Source organism: Pelobates fuscus, chromosome 7 (genome assembly GCF_036172605.1).
Source record: "Pelobates fuscus isolate aPelFus1 chromosome 7, aPelFus1.pri, whole genome shotgun sequence".
Classification (NCBI taxonomy): Eukaryota; Metazoa; Chordata; class Amphibia; order Anura; family Pelobatidae; genus Pelobates; species Pelobates fuscus.
Window position 1 is genome coordinate 113,711,790 of NC_086323.1, and position 24,008 is coordinate 113,735,797.

The 24,008-nt window shown below is 38.3% G+C and overlaps 1 protein-coding gene across 3 annotated transcripts; it reads right to left on the reverse strand.

Moving 5' to 3' along the window:
* Positions 1-70: 70 nt before the first annotated feature.
* LOC134568120 (probable endonuclease 4) lies at positions 71-23,403 on the reverse strand. Of its 3 annotated transcripts, none has more exons than XM_063426445.1 (9): positions 23,301-23,403; positions 20,584-20,649; positions 14,100-14,249; positions 13,808-14,017; positions 13,526-13,708; positions 12,165-12,296; positions 11,964-12,068; positions 7,509-7,638; positions 71-305 (listed from the first exon to the last, which is right to left on the reverse strand). In XM_063426445.1, exons 2-9 carry the CDS (start codon positions 20,642-20,644, stop codon positions 233-235), a joined length of 1,044 nt encoding a protein of 347 aa, XP_063282515.1. In that variant the 5' UTR covers positions 20,645-20,649; positions 23,301-23,403; the 3' UTR covers positions 71-232. The 3 variants fall into 3 exon arrangements, with proteins under 3 accessions (XP_063282515.1, XP_063282514.1, XP_063282513.1); XM_063426444.1 differs by having other exon boundaries at positions 23,234-23,403; XM_063426443.1 differs by having other exon boundaries at positions 23,230-23,403.
* Between the last annotated feature and the right edge of the window lie 605 nt (positions 23,404-24,008).

Here is a 24,008-nt window from a genome sequence, read left to right on the forward strand (position 1 = left end):
TACATTTTTATGCACAGTAAAATTGTTTAGAAATACAAGCTAATCTACTTGTTATTGAACTCTACAACTATTAAACTTGTTACCTTCTATTAATATTTATTTTTTACATATACATTTGTGAACCTTCTACAATGCCCTAACCTTTGAGGGGTTAACATTACATTTTTATTATATAGGGAACAGGAGGTTGTCATTACAGTATTTTCAAAAACTCTGAAAGTGAAATGAGTAATTAGCTGTTTGACGTAGTTTCACACAATGAGTAGAGCAGGTCTATCTCTTTAGAATGGTCTTCAAAATTGGAGCTGTAAGACAAACAAACAAAAAAAGAAAATGGATGATATTCTGGAAGTAATTTACCCACAAATTCTCGTTAGTGGGAAGTATTAATTATAAGTGTACAGGTAATTACATCTTTACATTGTGCTAGAAACATTCATAATAAATGTGTAGATTCGAATCCCAAAACACGCTTCCCATCCTACTTGGTGGCCAAACTGCAGTGCTCATATGGCTCGGTAACAATGCTATTGTAGAGAATTTCAGAATGCTTTTGTGAGGTTAAGGCACCATGTTGTGCCATGCACTTGGATATGGCAAAATGAGGTACAAGTGTAAATTTTCAACGTTCTATAAAGTATCCATATATTTCCTAACAATGTGGCCATTAAAATGTATGGGTTCAAAGTATTTATAAAAAAAATAAAATGAAATTTTTCATCTAAAGAAAAGTGATTACAGTCCTGCGTTATGTACTATTATCTATGAATGCATACTAACTATGCATTAAAAACCAAAATCAAAACTTATGGTTCTCAAAGCACAAGTCAACATTAAATGGGAGATTTGCTGCACGCAGCATCATGCCAGGAACACAACATTGTTACAGGCTGCTGTGCTAGTGCATCAGTTTACTAAGAAAAGCCACACGTAGCTGGGAATGGGTTAAATTTTAGCTTTGTGTCTCCATAACAACCTGATATTTAACATGATGTGCTTTTAAGTATTAATAGCAACATCGCCCTTGTTTGCATTCAGACTCCTCCACCCTCTTGCACACAATGACAGCCCAGTGTCTTTGTGGCCTGGATCAGAAGTTTTGCTCCCTGCTGCTACTGTACTTGAAACAATTTGTTGTGTGTATACATCTAAAATATATATAAAAAAAAAATAAGTCTGTATCTTCCAAAGCTTTATTACTGGTGCTTTTTTTTTTTTTTTTTAAAAGCTGACATTCTTAGAACCTACTGCCATAATACAGTAATCCAGCTGTCACCCAAATAGCCAACAATTGGCAATCTTGACTATGTAGATGATGGATGAAGCAAAATAGTATTGAGAGACTATGTTGGGCTCAGGTCAGAGTACACATTTAGGGCGCTAAATTTCAGTTTGGCCCACTAGCTGTGATCGCTTTTCATGTAAAAATTGGTCCCGTTTAATGAAGATGTTTTTACAAGGGGCTTATTTATCAAAATGGAAAAAAAGGGCACAGTGTACTGACAAACAATCTGCTAAATAATGTTAGAAAAGCTAATCTGGCTGTCCATTCATCAGAATTCGTTGATGAGTGATACAATACATATAGAGAAATAAACACATATTGCATAGAGCGCTCTGTGGATTGATCCCTTTCACTCATAGTCCTTCCTTTCTCTCATATTTTTTTTTCTTTTTCTAAACTCTCTAAATCCCATCCCGACACGGTCTAAAAAAACAGGTATGTATTCTGTGGACCTACTTAATAGAACATTCACAAATTACAAGATGTGTTCTTGTGGAGTGTTGTGAAATACATGCACGCAATACATCACTGTGGGTTTTTTGCTCTATGATACTCATACACTTTTTAAATAGATGTACATTACATGCTCTGTATTCCACTTGCCATATGTTAGTTATCTCTCATGCCATATTTCACCCCTCACTTCCCATAAATCATGTCTGACTTTGTCACCCCTCACTTGCCGTGAGTCACACAGTTTTATTTCTGAGACTCTTTGTAATACAATCAAACACACAGTATGCCATTGTGAGTTGTGTACTTCTTGTGCTCTTAAATATACTCAGAAGACTTGTGCACGGCGTGACAATTTGGTTCAGTCAAACCATTTTCCCCTGGTGCACGAATTTTGCCAATCGGTGCACTGTTAAATATAAACAAAATGTATATGTATGCATTTTGCAGTACATTGCTAGGAGCATGTTCCTGCCATTTGGTAGGAGAAAAATTAACCAATAGAGAAAAAAGCGGTGTAAGAAATTGATATGCCAAACTGCAATATTGTATCTAACTTTCTGTGTATGTGACTGGTTTCACAAGTTGGGGTCATTTCCTTGATAACAGTGTGATAAGGATCAAAGCTTTCAATTGCATTTTACAACATCCAGCTAAAACAAAAGCTTACATCCCTCCAGCAGTTCTCCTGCCAACCTGTTTTAAAATCTAGGTGTAACCATGGAAGTGTGTGTTTTCCCAAGCAATTCTGTCTAACCTACCCAGAAACCAACCCTAACTGGTTACTTCTTTCACAATGTTACACTATGGCTGGAGGAAAGAGATCAAAGGGAAAGACTTGTGTAAAGACAGAACTCTCTGGAGAAAGAGGGCGGGATAAACCACTTTTGGGAGGGAAAAGGAATTCTGGGACTTGTAGTTTATTACTCCAAGAATCAGTCTTTAAAAGGGCAACATCCAAGGAAGGCTCTCTCTCTTTGTCTCTTTGGAGAGGACAGCGCAGCAAGCAGGGCCATGGTGAACTGATAGAGTCTGTCCCAGATTACCCAAGATGAAGGCACAAGGGGAAGACCTCAATTGAAATGCTTAAGTATTGCCTTTTTAAATGCATCTTTTGATTATGTACTGAATATAATGTATAATGTGTAATGTGTATATCCTTTAAAATCCAACAGTATCCTTAAATTAATAGTTACAATACATTTTATTATACACTTGTGTTTGTGTCTTATTTGTCACACATTCCCTAAAAGAATATCCTTGTAAGAGGGTCATAATTTCATACAGCGGTAAAAAAATAAACAAAAGATTGTGGGAAAACAAACACTATAAAACTCCCCACAGTGTGAATACAAAAAATACTGCTATGCATGACCTGCTTATCTCAAGTTTGATTTTGAGGGCTCCTTCTTGCAAAATGCAAATGAGTACAGATAGGCATAGTGTTTTAGATATAAAGGGACACTATAGTCACCAAAACAACTTTAGCTTAATAAAAGCAGTTTTGTGGTTTAGATCTTACCATTGCAGTTAAATTACTTTTGTTTCTATTTATGCAGCCCTAACCACACCTACCCTGGCTGCTACTCACACAGCCTGCATGAAAACAATAAAAACGTTTAGTTTTCAATTAGAACTTGTTTTAGAAGTTGGTATCTCCTGCTCTGTAAATTGAACCCGTTTTCCTGACACTAGGTCATCCTTGGGGGACCCTAACCCTCAGCTTCCGAGTGGAGCAGAATGCGCATGCGCGGCAAGAGCCGCATGCGCATTCTAACAGTCCATAGGAAAGCTTTTTTTTATGCTTTCCTATGGACGTTCTGCACGCTGGATGTGAATTTCGCATCCAGCGTCGCAGAAGCGCCTCTAGCGGCTGTCAGGAAGAGGTTTACATGTGAAGGGTTAAAACCGGAAGGACCTGGCACCCAGACCACTTCATTGAGCTGAAGTGGTCTGGGTGACTATGGTGTCCCTTTAATCACATACAAGAGGCTGCAGGGTCTAAATGTCTATTAACAGAGCAGGAGATAAGAAATTCTAAATTAAACAATGAGCAATAAAGGACGTTTAAACGTTAGATGTCTCCTTACAGGAGTTGTTAAGAAGAATGTGTAAGTCACATGAAGGGAGACTGGCCTAAGGATGAATAAACAAAGTAATTTAACTCCTAAGTGGCAAATAATTGAGCAGTGACTGCAGGGGCATGATCAATGAACAAAAACTGCTTAATTAAAGTAAAGTTGTTTTCGTGACTATAGTGTTCCTCTAATACTGTAATATAATTCAAAAGGATCAGTGACCAGACACCAGCCATGGATTGCGGTTTCAACCTTGTGGGTCTCATCAGAATTGCCCTGGAAGTAGAAGTCTCTCCGAGAGCAAACAAAAATGTGTGAGTTTTGAAGTTGTTTAGCAAGTACATTGTATGTTTGTTAATATTTAACACCTGACTTGGAGATAGTTACCATATATGACTATACATAGCATAAGCCTGCCACAACACCAATACTCCATTTTGGTTTTACGTGTCTGATACATACACACACTCATGCGCAAACGGACACGCACCCGTGTGTACTGCAGTGTACAAAGACACTCCAATGACTTTATAATCGGCATAAAAATAAAATTTAACTTTTCTTTAGATCAAGATAAAAAATATCAACGTTTTAGTTTTAACAAAAAAAGCGTGATGAGCTGCTATATTTCTTATAAAAATAAAACTTTGATTTTATTTAGTGTAAGTTACTTCACAATTTACTCCACATTTGGCATTCCATAATTTACCCCTGATTTTAAATAGTTTCCTTCCTACAAACCAGTAATTTTGCATTCTGTGTCACCTGCATTAAACAAACCCATTCCTGATGCATGTATCCGCACACAAAAATAAACCTGGTCCTTCAAATAACTAGAACTGTAGCTTTGAGGCATTACATAAAAATAAATCTTTAGATACCACTGCATGAAAACACAGGATTACCATCAGAAATGAATCTGAGAGGGTGCATTTACATAATACCACTGTACTTTTTAATATCTGTTTTGATTGTCAACATGGGGCATATTACATTCCGCATTTGCACCATTATAGCATCATTTATATCTGCCCTTATAATGCAATAGGATTAAGAATTCAAGTTTCAATCTTCTCCATTATTCCACACAACAGTATGTGGAAGCTATTCTGTTTAGTCACTTGGCAAACTTTAATTTTGTACAACCCATGCTGTGGACCTCAACTACTATTATTCTCAGACAAGAATTGTGTGTATGAGAGTAATGGTGGTTGTTAGCCACAGCACGAGGAGTGGAAAAGGAAAATGTGCTAGAGTTGGAGTGCCCTCAGTTTCCTAATCTTGTCATCTGAGCCATTGGGGTAAAACACAGCATGGCTGAGTATGATGGTACTTGCAGTTCAGCTTTAGATCTTGTGTAGTGCAGCTACTATCATCCTCACTCACAGATGAGTGATTTGTGTGGTGTGTATGTAAAGATTTTTGAGATATTTTTCTTTAATCAAATTAATCTGTCCAGAAATAAATTTGGAGTTCTGATTTCTATAAGTCTGGATGCATGTTCTCTCTTAATTGTAGTTTTCTATTTCATCATTAAAGTATAGAAAAAGTATAAAAGTATAGAGCTGTACATTATCTTCCATTTGCAATACTCCATGTAATCATGGGAACCCACCAGCTTGAAGATGTGTCCTACATAACCCAGAAAGATGAACATCATCAGATCCCCTGATTGATAAGTAGTAGTGTTTGCAGTCCCAGTTACAAAAAGGAACTCAAGCACCACACATTGGCAGCCCCACGAACGTATACATTTATTACACCAGTGATTAAAAAACTTTTTGTCAGGGACCCAAATGAAGAATATACTATAGATAACTGTGAAACAAGCTACATGGGTTTCATTTAAACATCATTACACTTGAAAAACCTACAAGACATCCATCGTTTCAAACAATGAATTTAGGTCTGTATATAGTGTTGGTCAACTGTTGTACATTGCTACAACTGTTGGCAGGTTATAAATAGTATAAACTATAAAAAAATAATAGACTACTAGGAAATCAAATATAGTTAGTTAGATCTTTCTCTGTGATGAACGGAGTAACAACCCATATTTAAAAATACATGGTGCCTACTCCCTCCAGTGGTTAAAGATAACAATAGCAGTTTTCTAAGTGACTGTATAATATAATCTATTTTTCAAATATATATTACATTACATTACATATAAATTAACTGAGAATTATAGCACCTAAAAGGTCTTTGTAAGTAGTTAATACAATGTTAAACAAAAATCTGCACACCAGTCAAGCCATAAGACTTGCTTTTCAAATCTATTGTATACAGCAAACACAGACTCAAAGGAATCCATGTTTAAAATGGAATGAGGCAAAAAATGTGATTCTTTGTTGAACTCATTTGCATATACCCACCCAGAATCCTTTGCGGTAGTAACATCACTGCAAACCTGTGATGTCTGTGGGAAAAGCAAGTCTTATGGCTTGACTGGTGTGCAGATATTTGTTTTTGTAATCTATATAACAATGTTTAACAAAGTGTTAAACAAAGTATTTAGCCAGGAAGGGTACATTCGGATTACTCTGGTTTCCAAGTACATCCTGGGGATGTTACTTTTTTGTCCAACACTACAGCATTAGTAATACAAACATGTATTGCTAAATCTATAGTGTTCCTCTACTTATAGGTGGCTGCACCGCACCCCCAGGTGTGAGAATTTAGATTTACTTACCTTGCATCCTGCAGCACACCGATCTTCATGCCCAATGCTCCACCTCTTTGACTGAGATCATCAGTCTTGAGAATCTCAGTTAATTGAAAGCTTTCCCATGGGAAAGCATGGGGAGGCTAGTGCGCATGTGCGGAAAAATTCTGCAATGTGCTAATCGAATGGCCTCTATGAGCCCATCTGCTTGAAATAGCGGCGTTTTACTTTGCTATTTCAGAGGAAACATCTTTAGTGGTTGTCAGGGTGACAGCCACTAGATGCATTTTAACCCTGCAATGTTAACATTGCTGTTCTAAGAACAGCAGTGCTATAAGTTACAGGGTTAAACTGCAAGGGGCATGGCACACAGGCCATTTTAGAGAGATGAAGTGGTCTGGGTGCCTAAAAGGCCCCTTTAAAGGGAAGGATCATATGCGATTTGCCAGTTTGGGGCCTGGCAGCATCACATACTTACTTGCTGCTGTGTAGCATATTGCAGGGGATCAACCATGAGCCAGGCAAAGAGGCAATTAAAAGTATACTTTAGGCACCAAGACCACTTCAGCTCATTGAAGTGGTCTGGGTGCAGTGTCCCAGGCCCCTTAACCCCGTAATTTTAATTATTGCTGTTTTTGATAAACTGCAATATTTACCTGTCTACCAGCTGACATTGGCAGAGGAGGAGCAGAGCCAGAGCCTGAACCAGCACTGAGGGACATAGGCGCTGGAATCAGATAAGTGATCAAGGGATTTATAACCCCTTCAACACCACGGAGAAGGAGCCGCGTGGAAGGGGGCACTATCGTACTAAGAAAACAACTTTGTTTTCCTAGCACTATATTTTCCTTTTAAGTCTGAGATGTGGGTCTTAGAAACAATCTGGCTATAGAAGCTGTTAACATTTGGTCTGGGGAGCAATTACAATTATGTGGCTCATTTTTCCAAAGCTCCAGTCCACCACAAAAGTTTACATGTACAAAAACAGTTTAGATTTTTGTAAATATGTTCCTTGACATGAACTCACTTGTAGGGTGTTTCAAGTATCATGGGGATGCCATCAAAGCGGGGCTCGTTCATAACCTGTCTAAATCCATTCACTCCTATGTGACCTTGCCCAATATTCTCATGGCGATCCAGTCGGCAGCCAACTTCTCCTGCAAAAAATAAAAAAGGAAACAAGGTTACATAGAACTGTAGCCAGACAATTTCTAGAGAAACTCTGATTTACCGACAAACCTTAGAAAACAGATATCCATAAATGGACATAATTACCAATATGGATACCGCAGTCTCCTGGATCGCAGGATGCAAATGGAACTGAGGTTGGCCAAACCTCACAATGTGATTTGCAAAAAAGTAATGATGGTCCAGGCACTCAAGTTCAATCCAGTTGGGAGATTTATATACCCTTTATAAAAGGATATCAATACACTTGTGGTTAGCTTGACAAAGGCCCTGTTGTGGGCCGAAACGTTGTTTCTACTTTGCTCCAATAAATCTGCCCACTGGATTGAACTTGAGTGCCTGGACCATCATTACTTTTTTTGCAAATATATAAATGGAAAGTCTAAACAAAGGAGGTTCGTGCTTAGGGGAACTTGGGGTAGCTTTGTTTTGAGAAGAATTTTAAAATAAAAATGAAAAAAATATTTAAAGAATGATAAATACTAGTATGATTTTCTGGGGAATTAACATTGAAATATTTAATTTAAATTAAATAAAGGCTTTGTACTGTGTGCAAAAATGTGTTGTATTTGCAACTGCATTGATTTCTGCAGTCTCCCAACCACCTGACTAGTAAATGTCTGGAGTGGCTGTTACTAGGCAAGTCAAAATCATAGGGCATTTGTCATGTCTGTCCTGTTTCAGTAGATTTTATACATGCTCTGTCCCTATTAAGAAGGACTTTTTGGTTGCACCCATTAGGATGCCCCCCTTATTCAGGAGCTGTTAGTGGCTCACAGCATCTGGGTGCAGCATTGTAAATTGTATGAAAGTTTTTGGCTAGCTGATTCCCTGGGTAGTAATTTGTGAATATTCGATGTGAGTGCACTGATTTCTAACTTGTAACTAAGATTAAAAAGCACTATATGTCACTGCATCACTTTTATTTCTATAAAAATTAAGTACTTCTGTAACATATAATGCTATGTATTACATGATGCAGCCCCCTGCACATACGCTAGAACTCCTTCCATTTTACACCACATCCCCAGAGCTGTTTAGTGAGTGCCAAAAGCAAACAGTGCCCTGTAATGACAGGAGCCCTGGCCAAGCATGCTTAATGTGCACTGTTTCTTTAAATGGTGTTTGCAGCTTCCAAAGCTGCCATTGCTGTCCCCAGTGATATGTCCAAAAACAGAAGGCAGGTGTAGTCTTGTTCCTGAAGTGTTCTGCCTGCTTAGCTTGCCATCCAAACCATCTTAGCCAGCAGAAACAAACCACTGAGTGATGTTACATCGGAGGATACTTGCGTTAACTCTGTGGTTTCCTGCAGTTCTTATTTAATAGAGTGGGAAGCAGCTGCAGTCATTATATGTGAAAAGTGTTTAAAGCACTCTGTGTGTTTGGCTAAATTAGTAGAGAAACAGTAGGTCAGGCTCTCAGACGAAACACTTGCTTAAAAATATTTTGCAGTTTCTAACCAGGTGCCATAATCCATTAAAGGGACACTATAGGCACACAGACCACTTCAGCTCATTGAAATGGTCTGGGTGCAGTGTCCCTATTGCCCTTAGTGCTGAAATTTTAAACATTGCAGTTCCAGAGAAACTGGAATATTTACATTGCAGCACTTAGAATAAACAATAAAGAAAGTACTATATAATATCACATAAGAACAGTGTAGCCACCCTGCACAAAGATGTACCTCACATACATCAATATAACAATAAACCAAACCTCGTGGGGGGGAAGTATAGAGAGAAGGGTGGTGGAACACTGTATGAAATGTAAAAATACAACCTGGACAAAAGGATAACGTATATGGCAAATCTGAAAATACAAAATCACATAGTAAGTGGAGTATGAAAGACTAAGTAACTAGCTCCAGGAGGTAGAGAACTTACAAGAAGGAAACAAAGTTCTGCACATATCTCCCCTTAGGGGTGTCTGTGGCTGGTGTAAATCCTTCCAGATAGATGAACCCTCAGGAGAATAAAAAAAGCATGGATAGTGTAATACTGTATAAAATAGACAACATTTATTAACTGATTGCACTCACAAGATAAAGCCACACAGGAAGAGCACTTAATTGATGGTTTCCTTCGGTGATAATGAGCCAGGGGGTGGTCGGTGGTTCGGGAGGTTTGAAACTACCCAAAAATAAACAAAACTGGGAAAACATGTGAAATATTGTTCGAACAAAGCCGGGGAAATGCTGGGTTTTAAAGGAACATTCAGAATGAGCACTTTATAGATCAAAATATATATTCCTCTTTGAAGTTCACAAATTTGCTGTAAATCCCCAGAGCTTGCAGCTTCCTGCATTAACTAATTAAGGGAATGGCTGACAGCAGTCAGCCAATCCTAACTTCGCCATTTTTTTCAGTGGGAGTTCAATATACACAAAAACTGGTATGTTCAGCGCTTCAGCAATTTACTTGAGCTAATCATGTTAGAAACAAATCATCATAGAAAGCTACACAAGAATGATATTTAACAGGGTTTGAATCTCATCAAAGAAGCAAAACTATCATGGAGAAGAACTGAACTTTGTAACGCCAGTTCATATTTAAATTGATGTACTAAACACAGACACGCAGAAAAATGTAAAGATATTCTACGCTTTCTCTAGACAGGAGCAGAATACTGGAAGTCCATTTAAATCACTCATGTAGCAGGTGTCAGACCTTCATTAAAGTGAAAAATCTTCTACATCTTATCGCGTGTGTAACGGATTGACGGGCACCCCGACTGGGTACCTCCGTTGAAGGATGCTCCTAGTGCTGAGGACTCCAAGCACTGCAGCAGACACCACAACCACTGAACCGGAGAAGCATACAAATGCTCTCAAGCATATGAATGCTGTAAGCAGCTGAACAGGAAAAGCATACAATCAGCTTACACTCCTGGCAATCGGCATACAATCCAATTCCCCCAATAACGAGACGACACTTCGTTTTGAGGTCAAGCAGAACTGACTGTACTGGCACATACAGTCTCTTTTATTCCCAATCCACAAACTTAGTACTGCCCTCAGGGGTTTTACAGAGCAACCGATATCACACGTACATTACAGAAAACACTCCCAGCAATTACACAGAAAATCCTCCATTCTGCCTGTGATCTAATTATGGTACACAATGGGTTAACATAATTATCACAAGCAGGAAAAATACAGTTTTTATATATGTACTATAACTTTAAAAATATACATCCAATCTTCATATTATTAATCAGCGTATTTGAAATATAAACATACTCACAAATCATGCAGATCTTCCATTAGTTCAAAAGTTAGCTGGAAGTCCTTTGTGACCGACCGCAGGCCCATTTTCCTGTCCAAAACAGTTCCATAGATTGGGCTGTGCGGTCGGTCTATTTTACACAGAAAATGGATTAAGTCCCATTCGAATGCACGAACGGGGGCGTTCGTGCATTTAGCTTAGTGTAGCAGTGAGTTCAAACTGCCGAATGGGACTTAGTCTCTGCAGCTGAAAACGGAGTGTAGGAGAAGGTAAGGGTCAGTGGTGTTCGTTGAAATGTGTAGCCGATTTCAGTTCTATGGATTTGGCTACACATACTGCTGACCTCGTTCGAATGAACAAAGATGGCCACCGCCACGTGTTCGTTTGTCGAATGGCGGCCACTTCGACTACTTCGGCAGCATCCGAAGTGCCAATTTAAAGCTGCAGAACTGCAGTACAATACAATTTAAAGGGGCAGCAAGTCTTTTAAAATCCAATCTGCTAAAATATTCTTTAACCGGCAATATCTTCCAAGAGCCATAGTCTTAAAGGGGCATTGTTCCCAAAAGTCACAGTATGTCCCCAGATGGTTCTTAAAGGGCCAGCAGCAGCATAATAAAATACAATATGCCCAAATACTGTATTTAAAGGGTCAAATCTCCCAGCGGCCATAGTCAGCAGGCGGGCAAACAGGCTTCTCCAATGCCCAGTGGCGAGGTTGGTTTTGCCACAGCGTGCATCAAAAAACTAAACCCCTCTGTTCCTGTGTGTCCAACTTGTCTGGTTACAACTACATGTCTGTTTGTCCACCCATTGTAAAGCGCTGCGGAATTTGACGGCGCTCTATAAATATAATAATAATAATATTATTATTAATAAAGTAAAGTTACCCATGGTGTAATGTGACCAACTGTGCTGTACAAACATATTGTAATATACATACACTGTATATATAAATGCACACAAACACTAAGGGTCCATCTGGTAGACATACTGATAAAATGGTTTCCCTTTGCTATTCCTATATGTTGTAGTAAATTAACTCTGCATTATCGAATGTTCCAGCTAACCTTTAGAGTCATTTAGATGTACCGCTTTAAGGTAAGAAAGTCCAACAATCTTGCTGAACTCATCCAACATATTCTGTACCCCTGCGTCATGTGTCAAGTTGTGACCTGTTATTTGACAAAAGAGAAATGAAGTTCAGATAATATGACATGCTATGCCTCAAGACTGAAACAATTAAGGCAAAGTAGGTACATGGCGCTCACCAGCAGCAAAAGCATGGCATGTGTCAAGGCACACGCCAATACGGGATTTATCTGTTATGTGATCTATAATTTCACGCAGTTCCTCAAATCGACCACCAATTGTACTACCTTGACAGCTCATGTTTTCTAGGACTAGAAGATAAGCAGAAAAACACACAGGCTAAGCAAACGAATACAAAATGAAATATACAATAATAAAAAGACTAATCAACATATACCTTAAAAGGAACACTTATTTAAAAAAAATGTATATTTTTTTAAAGATTTACTTCAAGCATCATAGCCACTACAGCTCAATGTAATGGTTAGGATGCAAGTTGTACCAGCTGCAGAAGCTGGATGTTGATACCGCCAGCCATACACTGGCTAAGAGCATCAGCTGATTACTCGCAGCCAATAAATTAACTCATTAAGGACAGAGGCAATTGTACAAGTTCTAAACCAAAACAAAACCTAGAATTTGAGCTAGATGTATATTCAACCATAAATCACCTCTTTCATATTATGTGCACCCTCACTTTTTACAAATAATTTTGTTCAAGAGAAATGTAAAAAAGTGTGAGAAAGTGAGATGTGTTATTTTTAAAGTTTTGCATGTGTATTTTAACGGTGACTTTTTTCTGCTGGGCCTATGTTGCCTCTGAGACTATATGGCATCCAAGGAATTAAAATTACCCCCATCATGGCATAACATTTGCAAAAGTAGACAACATATGGTATTTAAAAATGTAGTATATCCAGTATTTTTAGTAGCCACTTAGTCAGAAACCCTAGCCATAGTTACTGTTCATATTATATTTTTGAATTTTTCACACAAAAACTGCCCTTTTACTGATATCATAATCACTAGGAATATATCCCCATGTACAGATTTTATGGGGTTTTGGAAAGCTAGTGTCAAATTTAGGGCATGGTAATTTTAGTCTTCATACCAGAAAGCGATTTTCTGTCGCCTTTGAGACAGTATGCCAGCCTGGGTAATTACATATCCACCATAATGGCATAACATTTCCAATAGTAGGCAACCCAGAGTATTGCAAATTGCATATTTTGAGATATTTGGTCTAGTCACCTTATCACAAATGCAGGCCCCATTTAGTAGTTATACTTTTATTGGTGTTTTTCAAACACATGAATTCCATTTTCACATGATATTTCATAATCCTGATGGGAGTTAGAGCAATAAAGTTTCAGTATTTTGATTTAACATTGTCTCATGAACAATAGCCCGACGTAAAGGTTTTCAGGTTTTTTGGGAAGTCACAAGACCAAATATATTAGCTATCCGATAAATTACAAGTATAAATTAGTGAAGCAATAGACTATAAGTAGTAGGAAAAAAAAGCAACAATGTTACATACCCACAGTAACACCGGACACGTGAGAATGTGCATAGTTGATGCTGTCTGCTATGCGTTTCACACACTCTGTAACAGACATAGCACCCACACGGGACCCTGGATGAATATTGTACAAGGTAAGGCCCAACTGCATACACCGAGCCAGCTCTTCTACCAGCATCGCTCGACTCTTCAGAAACACATCTGGTCAACGAAAAGAGAGAGGCAGAGGAGTGGCCATTCAGTGGTTGTGAAACAGAAAGGGAGGGGAGAAGATAAAAAAAAAAAAACTCAACCATTTACCTTCCTTGGGTGACCCCAAGTTCATGAGATATGGGCTGTGAGGCAAAATATACCGGGATTCAAATCCATATTCTTGGCAAGTGGTTATAAATTTTTCAGCGGCCTCTTCATCCAGACTTTTGCTTTTCCAGGACCTCTGTGATCTGAGGAACATTCCAAAAGCTCTAGCACCAATGCGCTTGGCTTCAACTACTGCTCTCCAAATTCCACCTAAATTCAGAGTAAGCATGGAAAAATAAAGACTTAGACCCTTTAACATAAAAATTGTTCACTCTACAGGACCAACACATACCTTGTATAGACAAATGTGCCCCTACGTATTTGTGAGAGTTCTCCCGGGGGTCAAGACATGTTAGGGAATTTTCATTGGTTTTGCCCTCTTTGCTTTTTGCTACATCAATTTCTGGCTTTTTTGTTGCCTTCCTTTTTTTCTTTTGTGTGCCTCAAAATGAGATAAAGAAATGGGGTTGGAACAGTAACAATCTTAAAAAAAAGAAACAGATTTAGCAATATTAAAATTTATTTTAGCTGTTATTTTAACCTAACCTAAAATGCAAATGATTGGAATCATGCTTGATTTTCAATGGCAATGCAAATTTTTTGTCCAAAACAGCTGATATGAAAAAATAGATGATTTGGAAAAAATTTATCATTTGGTTTTTCTAACCTGAATGGTAAAAATTTGAAATTTTTTTTTTGCATTTTACTTGTCAGTTCTACACAGATCCGGGTTTGGTGACTAACCCTGAAATTATTTAAATTTATTTATTTTGCATAAAAAAAAAAATTCTATAGTGCGTTCAAAAATCTAATGAAGTTTTCATCTGTTACTCCAGGCTTCAAATGATCCCTCATTTCTTTTTAGCAAATTAGTGATCTCACATGCATATCCTGTACTTCCTACCATTAAGATTAGCAACAAATCTTGTTTATACATGTACCATGCATTGATTATTATGGTATTTATACCAGCTAAGGCCTCAATTTATTATTGTTTGTTAAGCTTTTTTTTTTAAATGACTTCATGTTTTTGCAAAAACGTTTAAAATTATTTAAAGAGACACTATACTTATCAAAACAACTTTTGCTTAATAAGGCAGTTTTGGTGTATAGATAATGCACTTACACAGCCTTCCTAAACACTTCCTGTTACGAGTCATACAATGTTTCATAATTTCTTATCTCTAGCCCTGTCAATAGCTAGCTAGACCCTGCAACAGCCTCCTGTATGTAATTAAAGTTCAATTTGTAGAGGGGGAGAACACTTTTAAAGTAAGTAAACATTGGATTTGAAAATATAACCATTTTGTTTTCATGCAGGTTGTGTCAGTCACAGCCAGTGGAGGTGTGTCTAGAGCTGCATAAACAGAAATAAAAGTGATTACATTCCTAAATGGCAGAACATTGAGCAGTGAAATTGCAGAGACATGATATTTACACAAAAACTGCCTTATGAAGCTAAAGTTGTTTTGGTGACTATTATGTGCCTTGAATACTATAAAAAATATTTTAACTATACAATATTGTGATATGTTTTGATATATTAACATGTTGCAAACATCATTTTAAAAGTGTATCCAAACATATTAATTTGGAACGCTTATCCAACAATATTAAATAAAAGCCTAAGACCTCAAGTTCATAGTTTTTCAAATAACTTACAGTAGTGATGGTGCGCAACAACAAAAATTGTATTCACTATGGACCTCTTATAGAGAGTGAAAGTAACCCTGTGTACATGAAATGAGGTGTTTACAGAGTGGAAATATAAATAATTGAAAACCAAACAGCGGTTGTGGTGAAACAAAGCACAATCTGTAGGTATACTTGCAAACATGGAAATCACTCTGACACCTATTAAGGAGACAAAAACAGAAATATATATAGAATAAAGCAAACAGAGGTGCCCTTTAGGTGTTACAGTCACAAGATTGGAGTGGTAAAGGCGCCACTTGTTGCTATAGAACTCAGGGAGGATCAACCCCTAGAGTGCGTGGGATCCGTGGAAAGGAAGCTTGCAATCCGGATCTCAGGTAAGTATACTTTATTAATAGCAATTTAAAAACAGCAAAACTTGTTGAAGTTGCTGTTTCCATAGCATTGCAGGGCTAGCCCATTGGCTGATCGCATCAGCTCACCGCTCTTAGAAAGTTAGATAAGCATTATAAGCAAATATCTGCTTAGGGCAAAAGAAGGGAAATCGACTATTGGTTGGGGTGTGTTATAAACCACCTAATGTTTAAATATTAATGAGGAACAACAGCTGTTTGAGCAAATTGAGAAAGCTGCAAATCTGGGTAACACTTTAATTATCGGAGATTCTAATTACCCAGACATAAATTGGGACAGAGGGACTAGTAGTTCAGCAAAGGGAATTAGGTTTTTGAACTTGTTAAATGACATCTTCATGTCACAACTTGTACAAGCACCAACTAGAAAGGACGCTTGTCTGGACCTGGTTCTAACAAACAACGTTGATCTTTTGACCAACATTCAAGTAGGTGAGCACTTGGGAAATAGTGATCACAATATAGTGTCCTTTAAAATAAACTCAAAAAAAACAAAAGGCTTATAAAATGGGTTATACTAAAATCATATAATTTTAAAAAGGCCAATTTCTATGAGTTAAGGGCAGCTTTACAATATATTGACTGGCATAAACTCTTTAGTGAAAAGAACACGGAGATTAAATTGAACATCTTCCAACAAATATTAGAAAGGTACATTTCTCAGTATGTACCATTGGGTAATAAATATAAAAAAACAAATTGAAACCAATGTGGCTTAGTAGAGAATTAAAACAAGAGATTAAAAATAAGAAAAGGGCATTTAAATCTGACAAATCAGAGGCATCCTATAAAAGATATAAGGAAGCCAATAATGTGTGCAAAACAAAATTATATACCTGTGAGCTTAACTTCTGTGTCTGGAAATGTATTTGAAACGTTATTAAGGAATTCTTAAATATTATCCCTTAAGAAGAACATGGTTATCAGCATGGTTTTAGGAAGCACAGGTCATGTCAAACTAACTTAATTGCATTCTACGAAGAAGTAGAAGTATAGATCTATTTGGATTTTGCCAAGGCATTTGATACGGTTCCACACAGAAGAATAGTGTTCAAACTCAAAGAAATCGATCTAGATGAAAATTCTTGTTCTTGGGTAGAACATTGGCTTAAAAACAGAGTGCAAAGAGTTGTCATTGAAGTTAAATTTTCAAGCTGGACAGAGGTGGGAAGTGGTGTCCCTGAGGGTTCTGTTCTGGGACCCCTTCTATTTAACATGTTTATAAATTATCTTGAAAAAAGAATTGAAAGTCATGTTTCAGTGTTTGCAGATGAAACAAAACTCTGTAAAAGTAATACAATATAAGGAAGATATTACTTTGCTGCAGAGGGATTTAGATAGACTTTGGGACTGGACATCCAAATGGCAGATTAAATTTAATGTTGAAAAAATGCAAAGTTATGCACTTTGGCATAAAGAATGCACAAGCAACGTATACCCTTAATGGAAGCGTATTAGGGATAACACACGAAAAGGACTTGAGAATTGTTACAGACAAACTATGCAACAATGTGCAATGTCAATCAGCAGTGGCTAAGGCCAGTAAGGTATTGTCATGCATGAAATAGGTCATTCATTCTCGGGATGAGAATATCATTTTGCCTCTTTATAAATCACTGGTTAGATCACATCTTGAATATGCTGTGCAATTTTGGGCACCTGTTCTAAAGGAGGATATTATGGCATTAGAAAAAGTGCAGAGGCTGGCTACAAAATTAAGAAAAGGAATGGAACATATCAGCTATGAAGAAAGGTTAACACATTTAAACCTCTTCAGTTTAGAAAAACTTCGCCTTAGAGGAGATATGATAACATTATATAAATATATCTGGGGCCAATACAAAGACTTTATATAGGACACGAGGTCATGCGTTTAGACTGGAAGAAAAAAGATTTTGTCTAGGGCAAAGAAAAGTTTTTTTTACTGTAAGAACAATAAGGATGTTGAATTCTCTGCCTGAAGACATGGTTTTATCAGAGTCCATACAGATGTTCAAACAGCAACTAGATGCATACTTGCAAAAACAGAATATTAAAGGATATAATTTTTTAATGTAGAGTAACAGCTTTTTGATCCAATGATTAATCTGGCTGCCATTCTGGGGTCAAGAAGGATTTTTTTTCAGCTATGTAACTATGTAAATTATACCACCAAGTTCGCTTCCAGTTATCTGATGGCAGGATGAGATAAGAAGTCAAACCATTCACAACCTAAGGGAAGTATTTAGCCAGGCAACTGTACATTTTACTGACATACAATCATTGCCGTTTTACAGTAATTTAGGATTCTGCGTTCTCAAAAATACCAACATACATGTCTTATATTCTAAAAAAAAAACAGCTCTGTGTTTGACCATATTTAATGTGTACCAGTAGTAAATGGTCAAATTATTATTTGTCTTTCTAAAATTATGTGTCTAAATCACACGGACGTATTTGGAGATAAGGAACACCAATAATCTTGAATACATTATAATCCTTAATATTTCTGCAAAGGAATAACTAACTACTCGAAAAATATAAATTATATTAATTTACATTGTTATGTATCCCTGTAGAACTGTTTATACACAAATCTGCAGTTTTGACCTAAATTTATATTCTAGCTATACGACCCAAGTTTCAAATCCATGCTAAAGGAAAACCCAAACATGTATTCCTGACCCTATAGTGTTAAAGACACCATCTAGCCCAGGGGTTCTCAACCTTGTCCTCAAGGACCCCCTACCAGTCCAGGGTTTCGGGATTACCTGGGTGTGTCTAAGGTGTTTAGAAAAAAAAAAACACCTTAGAGTCTAAGGTGTTTTTTCCCCCCTTTTTCTAAACACCTTAGACACACCCAGGTAATCCCCAAATCCTGGACTGGTAGTGGGTCCTGAGGACTGGGTTGAGAACCCCTGATCTAGCCCCTCTGCCCACCCTAAATATAGTATAATCTTAAAGGGACACTATAGTCACCTGAACAACTTTAGCTTAATGAAGCAGTTTTGGTGTATAGATCATGCCCCTGCAGTCTCACTGCTCAATCCTCTGCCATTTAGGAGTTAAATCCCTTTGTTTATGAACCCTAGTCACACCTCCCTGCATGTGACTTGCACAGCCTTCCATAAACACTTCCTGTAAAGAGAGCCCTATTTAGGCTTTCTTTATTGCAAGTTCTGTTTAATTAAGATTTTCTTATCCCCTGCTATGTTAATAGCTTGCTAGACCCTGCAAGAGCCTCCTGTATGTGATTAAAGTTCAATTAAGAGATTGAGATACAATTATTTAAGGTAAATTACATCTGTTTGAAAGTGAAACCAGTTTTTTTTTTTCATGCAGGCTCTGTCAATCATAGCCAGGGGAGGTGTGGCTAGGGCTGCATAAACAGAAACAAAGTGATTTAACTCCTAAATGACAGTGAATTGAGCAGTGAAATTGCAGGGGAATGATCTATACACTAAAACTGCTTTATTTACCTAAAGTAATTTAGGTGACTATAGTGTTCCTTTAATTTTATTTCAGTCGTCTGCTGCTGGCTCTGCCCCTGATCTCTCTGCTTGGCTAACATAATCAGAATTGTTGATCAAAAGCCAATCACAATGTTTTCCCATAGGACTGGCTGAGACTGTCAAGGAGGCAGATCATAGGCAGAGCCAACATAAGCCAAACACATGCCTGGCCAATCAGCATCTCCTCATAGAGATACATTAAATCAATGCATCTCTATTAGGAAAGTTCAGTGTCTCTATGCAGAGGGTGCTGCCCCAGGAAGCACCTCTAGTAGCCCTATGTGGAGTGGCTAGTGGTGGTATCCCTATGCTGTAATGTATACACTGTATGTTCTCTGAAAAAACTGTGTTTTCTGCAAAAATCCTGAAGGGAATGATTAACGGGACACAATAGTCACCAAAACAACTTTAGCTTAATGAAGCAGTTTTTGTTTATAGGTCATGCCTCTGCAGTCTCACTGCTAAATTACCTGATTTTTTAGAGTGAAATCACTTTTATATCTGTTTATGCAGCCCTAACCACACCTCTCCTGTCTGTGACTGACCCAGCCTGCATGAAAATAAAATGGTTTCATTTTCAATCAGATGTTAACTCACGTTTAAAGTTTTTATCTCCTGTTCTGTATATTGAACTTTAACTACAAACAAGAGATTTCTGCATGGTCTATCAAGCTATTAACAGTGCGGGAGATAAGACATTATAAATTAAACAGAATTTGCAATAAAGGAAGTGTAAACATTAGAGGACTCTTTACAGGAAGTGTTTAGGAAGTCTGTGTAAATCACATGCAGTGAGGAGTGACTAGGGTGTATAAACAAAGTGATTTAACTCCTTAATGGCAGAGAATTGAGCAATGTGAATAAAGGGGCATGATCTATACACCAAAACTGGTTCATTGAGCTTAAGTTGTTTAGGTGACTTAGTGTCCCTTAAGGCTTGATAGTAAAGGGATTAAACGTGTCTAGAGTATAAGGAGTTGCATTCCAAAATAAAACTATTTACATGCCCAGCCTTGCTTTACTGTCAAACAGTACTATTTTCTGTCCAGTCGTTAAGGGTGGGTGTGTGAATATACCATTGCTTGTTCTGCAGGTATTCTATCCTACACCTTTCACTGATGTAGATAGACATAAAGTAATTATCTAACAATGGAGCCCTTTGTAACAAATTTTGCTTGAGTATATCATTTTAAAACAAACACTCTTATTTGCACACCTTTGATCGTTGTTCTCTTGCGTGCTTTGGCTACTGGGGGTTGTTTTCCTTGTTCCTCCATATCACCTGAAACACAAAACTGAGTTAATATGTCTTTCAAGGTCAATTTAAAGAAATGATAGAAGCAAGCAGAATTATATTGTTAAAAGTGTGACCAAGTAGATTTTAAATATATTTGTGTTAAGGGGGGAGGGAAGCAAAATGCATATTTGCTTGTGTAGCCCAAAATCCTTGCTTTAGCCCGTTCTGTATATTCTCACCATCTTTGGGTGATTTCTTAATACTGTACGCTGGCCTACAATTTGCAATTCCCTTGTCACAATTGTTGGTTTCACGAATAACCCCCAAGGATATGCTATATGGATTTCAGTGAAAACAATATGCTATCCCAGCACTCTTAGCCAATGTCCAAGTTGGACAAAACGGACACTGATAATGTGGAAGTGTAAAATCCACATTAACAGTGTGGCTGAGATATGCCAGTCTCTAGTTCACTATAGTAGCTATGTTGCCCCCTTAAATAAGTTAAAGGTGGGCTGGGTGGATATAGATTATATATATATATATATACACACACACACACACACACACACACACACACACAAATTTGTTGATAAATCACTTCCTAATAGTGATGTCCCGAACTATTCGCCAGCGAATAGTTCCCGGCGAACATAGCATGTTCACGGTCGCCACCGTGGGCGAACACATGTGATGTTCGATCCGCCCCGGGGACCTACTGTCCTCCCCCCGGCCCCACCCGTGAGCGTTGGGTGGGGGCCATAAAAATAATGAGGGGGGGGACCTACTGTCCCCCCCGCCCCCACCACTGCGCGGTGGGTGGGGGCCATAAATCACAATGGGGGGACCTACTGTATCCCCCCCGGCCCCCACCCCTGCGTGGTGGGTGGGGGCCATAAATCACAATGGGGGGGGACCTACTGTCCCCCTCCCGGCCCCCACCCCTCAGCGGTGGGTGGGGGCCGTAAAAAAAACAATAAGGGGGGGACCTACTGTCCCCCCCCGGCCCCCACCCCTGAGCGGTGGGTGGGGGCTCTAAGAAAAACAATAAGGGGGGGGGACCTACTGTCCCTCCCCGGCCCCCACCCCTGAGCGGTGGGTGGGGGCCCTAAAAAAAAACAATAAGGGGGGGGGGACCTACTGTCCCCCCCTGACCCCCACCCCTGAGCGGCGGGTGGGGGCCCTAAATACAAATGGGGGGGGGGACCCTAGTCACCCCCTCCCCCCCCCAAAAAAATTATCCCCTACCTACCCCCCTCACCCTAGAAATAATGAGGGGGGGACCTTTAACTAAGAACCTGTAAATAAAAAAAAACTTACCATTCGATGTTTTCTTTCTTCTAAAATCTTCTTTTTTCAGCCCCAAAAAAGGCCAAATAAAAAACCATAATAACCGACGCAATTAAAAAAAAAAAAAAAACAACCAACGCAAAAAAAAATAATCCATCTTCACCCATGGAGGGCTCCGCGCAGACTGAGCTCTGCAGGGCGGGGGAAGGCTTATAAAAAAATATAATATATAAAATGTTATGTTCGCGACATCACTACTTCCTAATCAACTCAATGTATGCGTAACACTAGTATTTTATATTGCTGGAAGAATGCCCGTCACATATTCCTGAATGTGGGCAGCCATGAACAAACCACATCAGCATTATTAATTATTCAACAGTGGCTACGCTATTTATAGGGACTGCTGTTCTACGGTTTAATCGCCTTGCTCAAAAGTGTTTCTGTGAATACATTGCTTCTATATTAAATCTTTACTGCTGGTGAGGTGAGAACAGAGAGAAGTGGAATGAAAATGTTTTTTTTAACCCCATATTATTTTGGTAGGAAGGATCCATTTCGTCTTAATTTATTTTGTATTAATTTAAGTGCCAGAGGTTTGACCAACGCTATGAAATGTTCTGGGCACACAGCTGGCACTTTAACTGGTACCTTCCTACACCTTTCACATCAATTAGAATTGATATCCTCAAATGTACTTCTCAATTTAAGGGTGAATTGTTGACAAAATGACTGAACTGATAACATTTTCATTAAAAACTTACTTTTCAGCAGACTCAAAATAGCTCATTTTTTGTAATTATTTTAACTGTGTACCCAATTACACCAGCATTTTTCCATATTTGAGAGAATTTTTAAGGCTCACTGAATTACATAAAAGGTCATACGGCGGCGTATACAATAAATATGACCAGGTCGTTTTGAAAGAGAAGCATTACATTTGGTAAACACACTGAATCAAGACTAAAAGATGGGGTTGCCAGATGCACTATATTTTCCTATATGCATCTCTTTCCTACATGCTGATGGGCAGCAAGTGAAAAGTGAATATAATTTGTTGCTGCAGGAACAATATTTATTAAGCAAAGAATGTCTGGAATAGTTCATTATTCTTTGCTCAACATAAATATTACATGTCACAGTTTATCTGACAAGTTTAGTGGGAGGTAAAAACAGTTAGCAGTAAAGCATGAGAGAGAACACAGGGTAAATATTTTGGTGAGTAATCAACAACCAGAGACAGCAAGGAGACCAAGCACAGAATCTGGGTGCCACAGGCTGACAATCCATATTGAGAAAACAAAGCAGGACCTAGAGAGTTAAACACAAACTCACTCACAAAAAGAGACATTACATTCACAAAGCAGATCATGTAAAATATCAGAGGGGTATCAGCCTGCACACACAGCTTGTAAGAATGGGTGTTCACTTAGCCTGCTTCTCAGCTATTCCAGCACTCCACATTAGCTGTTAGGGACTACAATTCCCATGATTCCCACCCATCCAGTAGCTCAGTGATGGTTTCAAAACTACATTTCCCTTTATTCTCTGTCAGCACAGCATCATGGGAAATGTACTGGAGAAACACGTGGGTTGCCAGGGTAAGCTGTCATAGCACTAGGACTAGGCTGACTCGAGGTAATAAGCACTCCAGGTGATGCAGACTACATCTCCCATAATGCTCTAACAGCCAAAATGCTGGCAAAGCATCAAGGGAGATGTAGTCCACAACATAGAAGGCAGCCTAACCCTGGACTGACTGAGCTGTATTTTGAAAGCATCATTTTAAAAACTCAAATTATAAAGTTGCTATACAATATCTGTGCTGCTAGTAAAATATAATGGTTTATATAGCATTATTTAAGATTAACCGTGTACCATTGAAACTCCCAATAATGATACCAACCAAACACAGAGTCTTGGAATATTAAAAACAGGTGTGGTTTTTGTCTTTAAAGGCACATTATATTTTCCATTTAATTACGGTGCTCCCCCTGCTGGAGGGGAGGTGTTACACCAAGCTCCAGTTCCCTGCAGCAGTGAATTTATAGATCTATGCTGCCACTGTTGTTTCAATGTGATATTGATTTTCTTTTAAATTACCTATTTGCGTG

Bases quoted from the DNA above. Each gene is read 5' to 3' on its own strand.
- LOC134568120 (XM_063426443.1), bottom strand. From the start codon at position 23,266: ATGATCTGCTTTGTGAATGTAATGTCTCTTTTTGTGA. The intron at 20,650-23,229 runs GTGAGTTTGTGT...TTTGTGTTTCAG, and splicing joins TGTAATGTCTCTTTTTGTGA to GTGATATGGAGGAACAAGGA. The intron at 306-7,508 runs GTGAGTTCATGT...TTTGTCTTACAG, and splicing joins ATACTTGAAACACCCTACAA to CTCCAATTTTGAAGACCATT.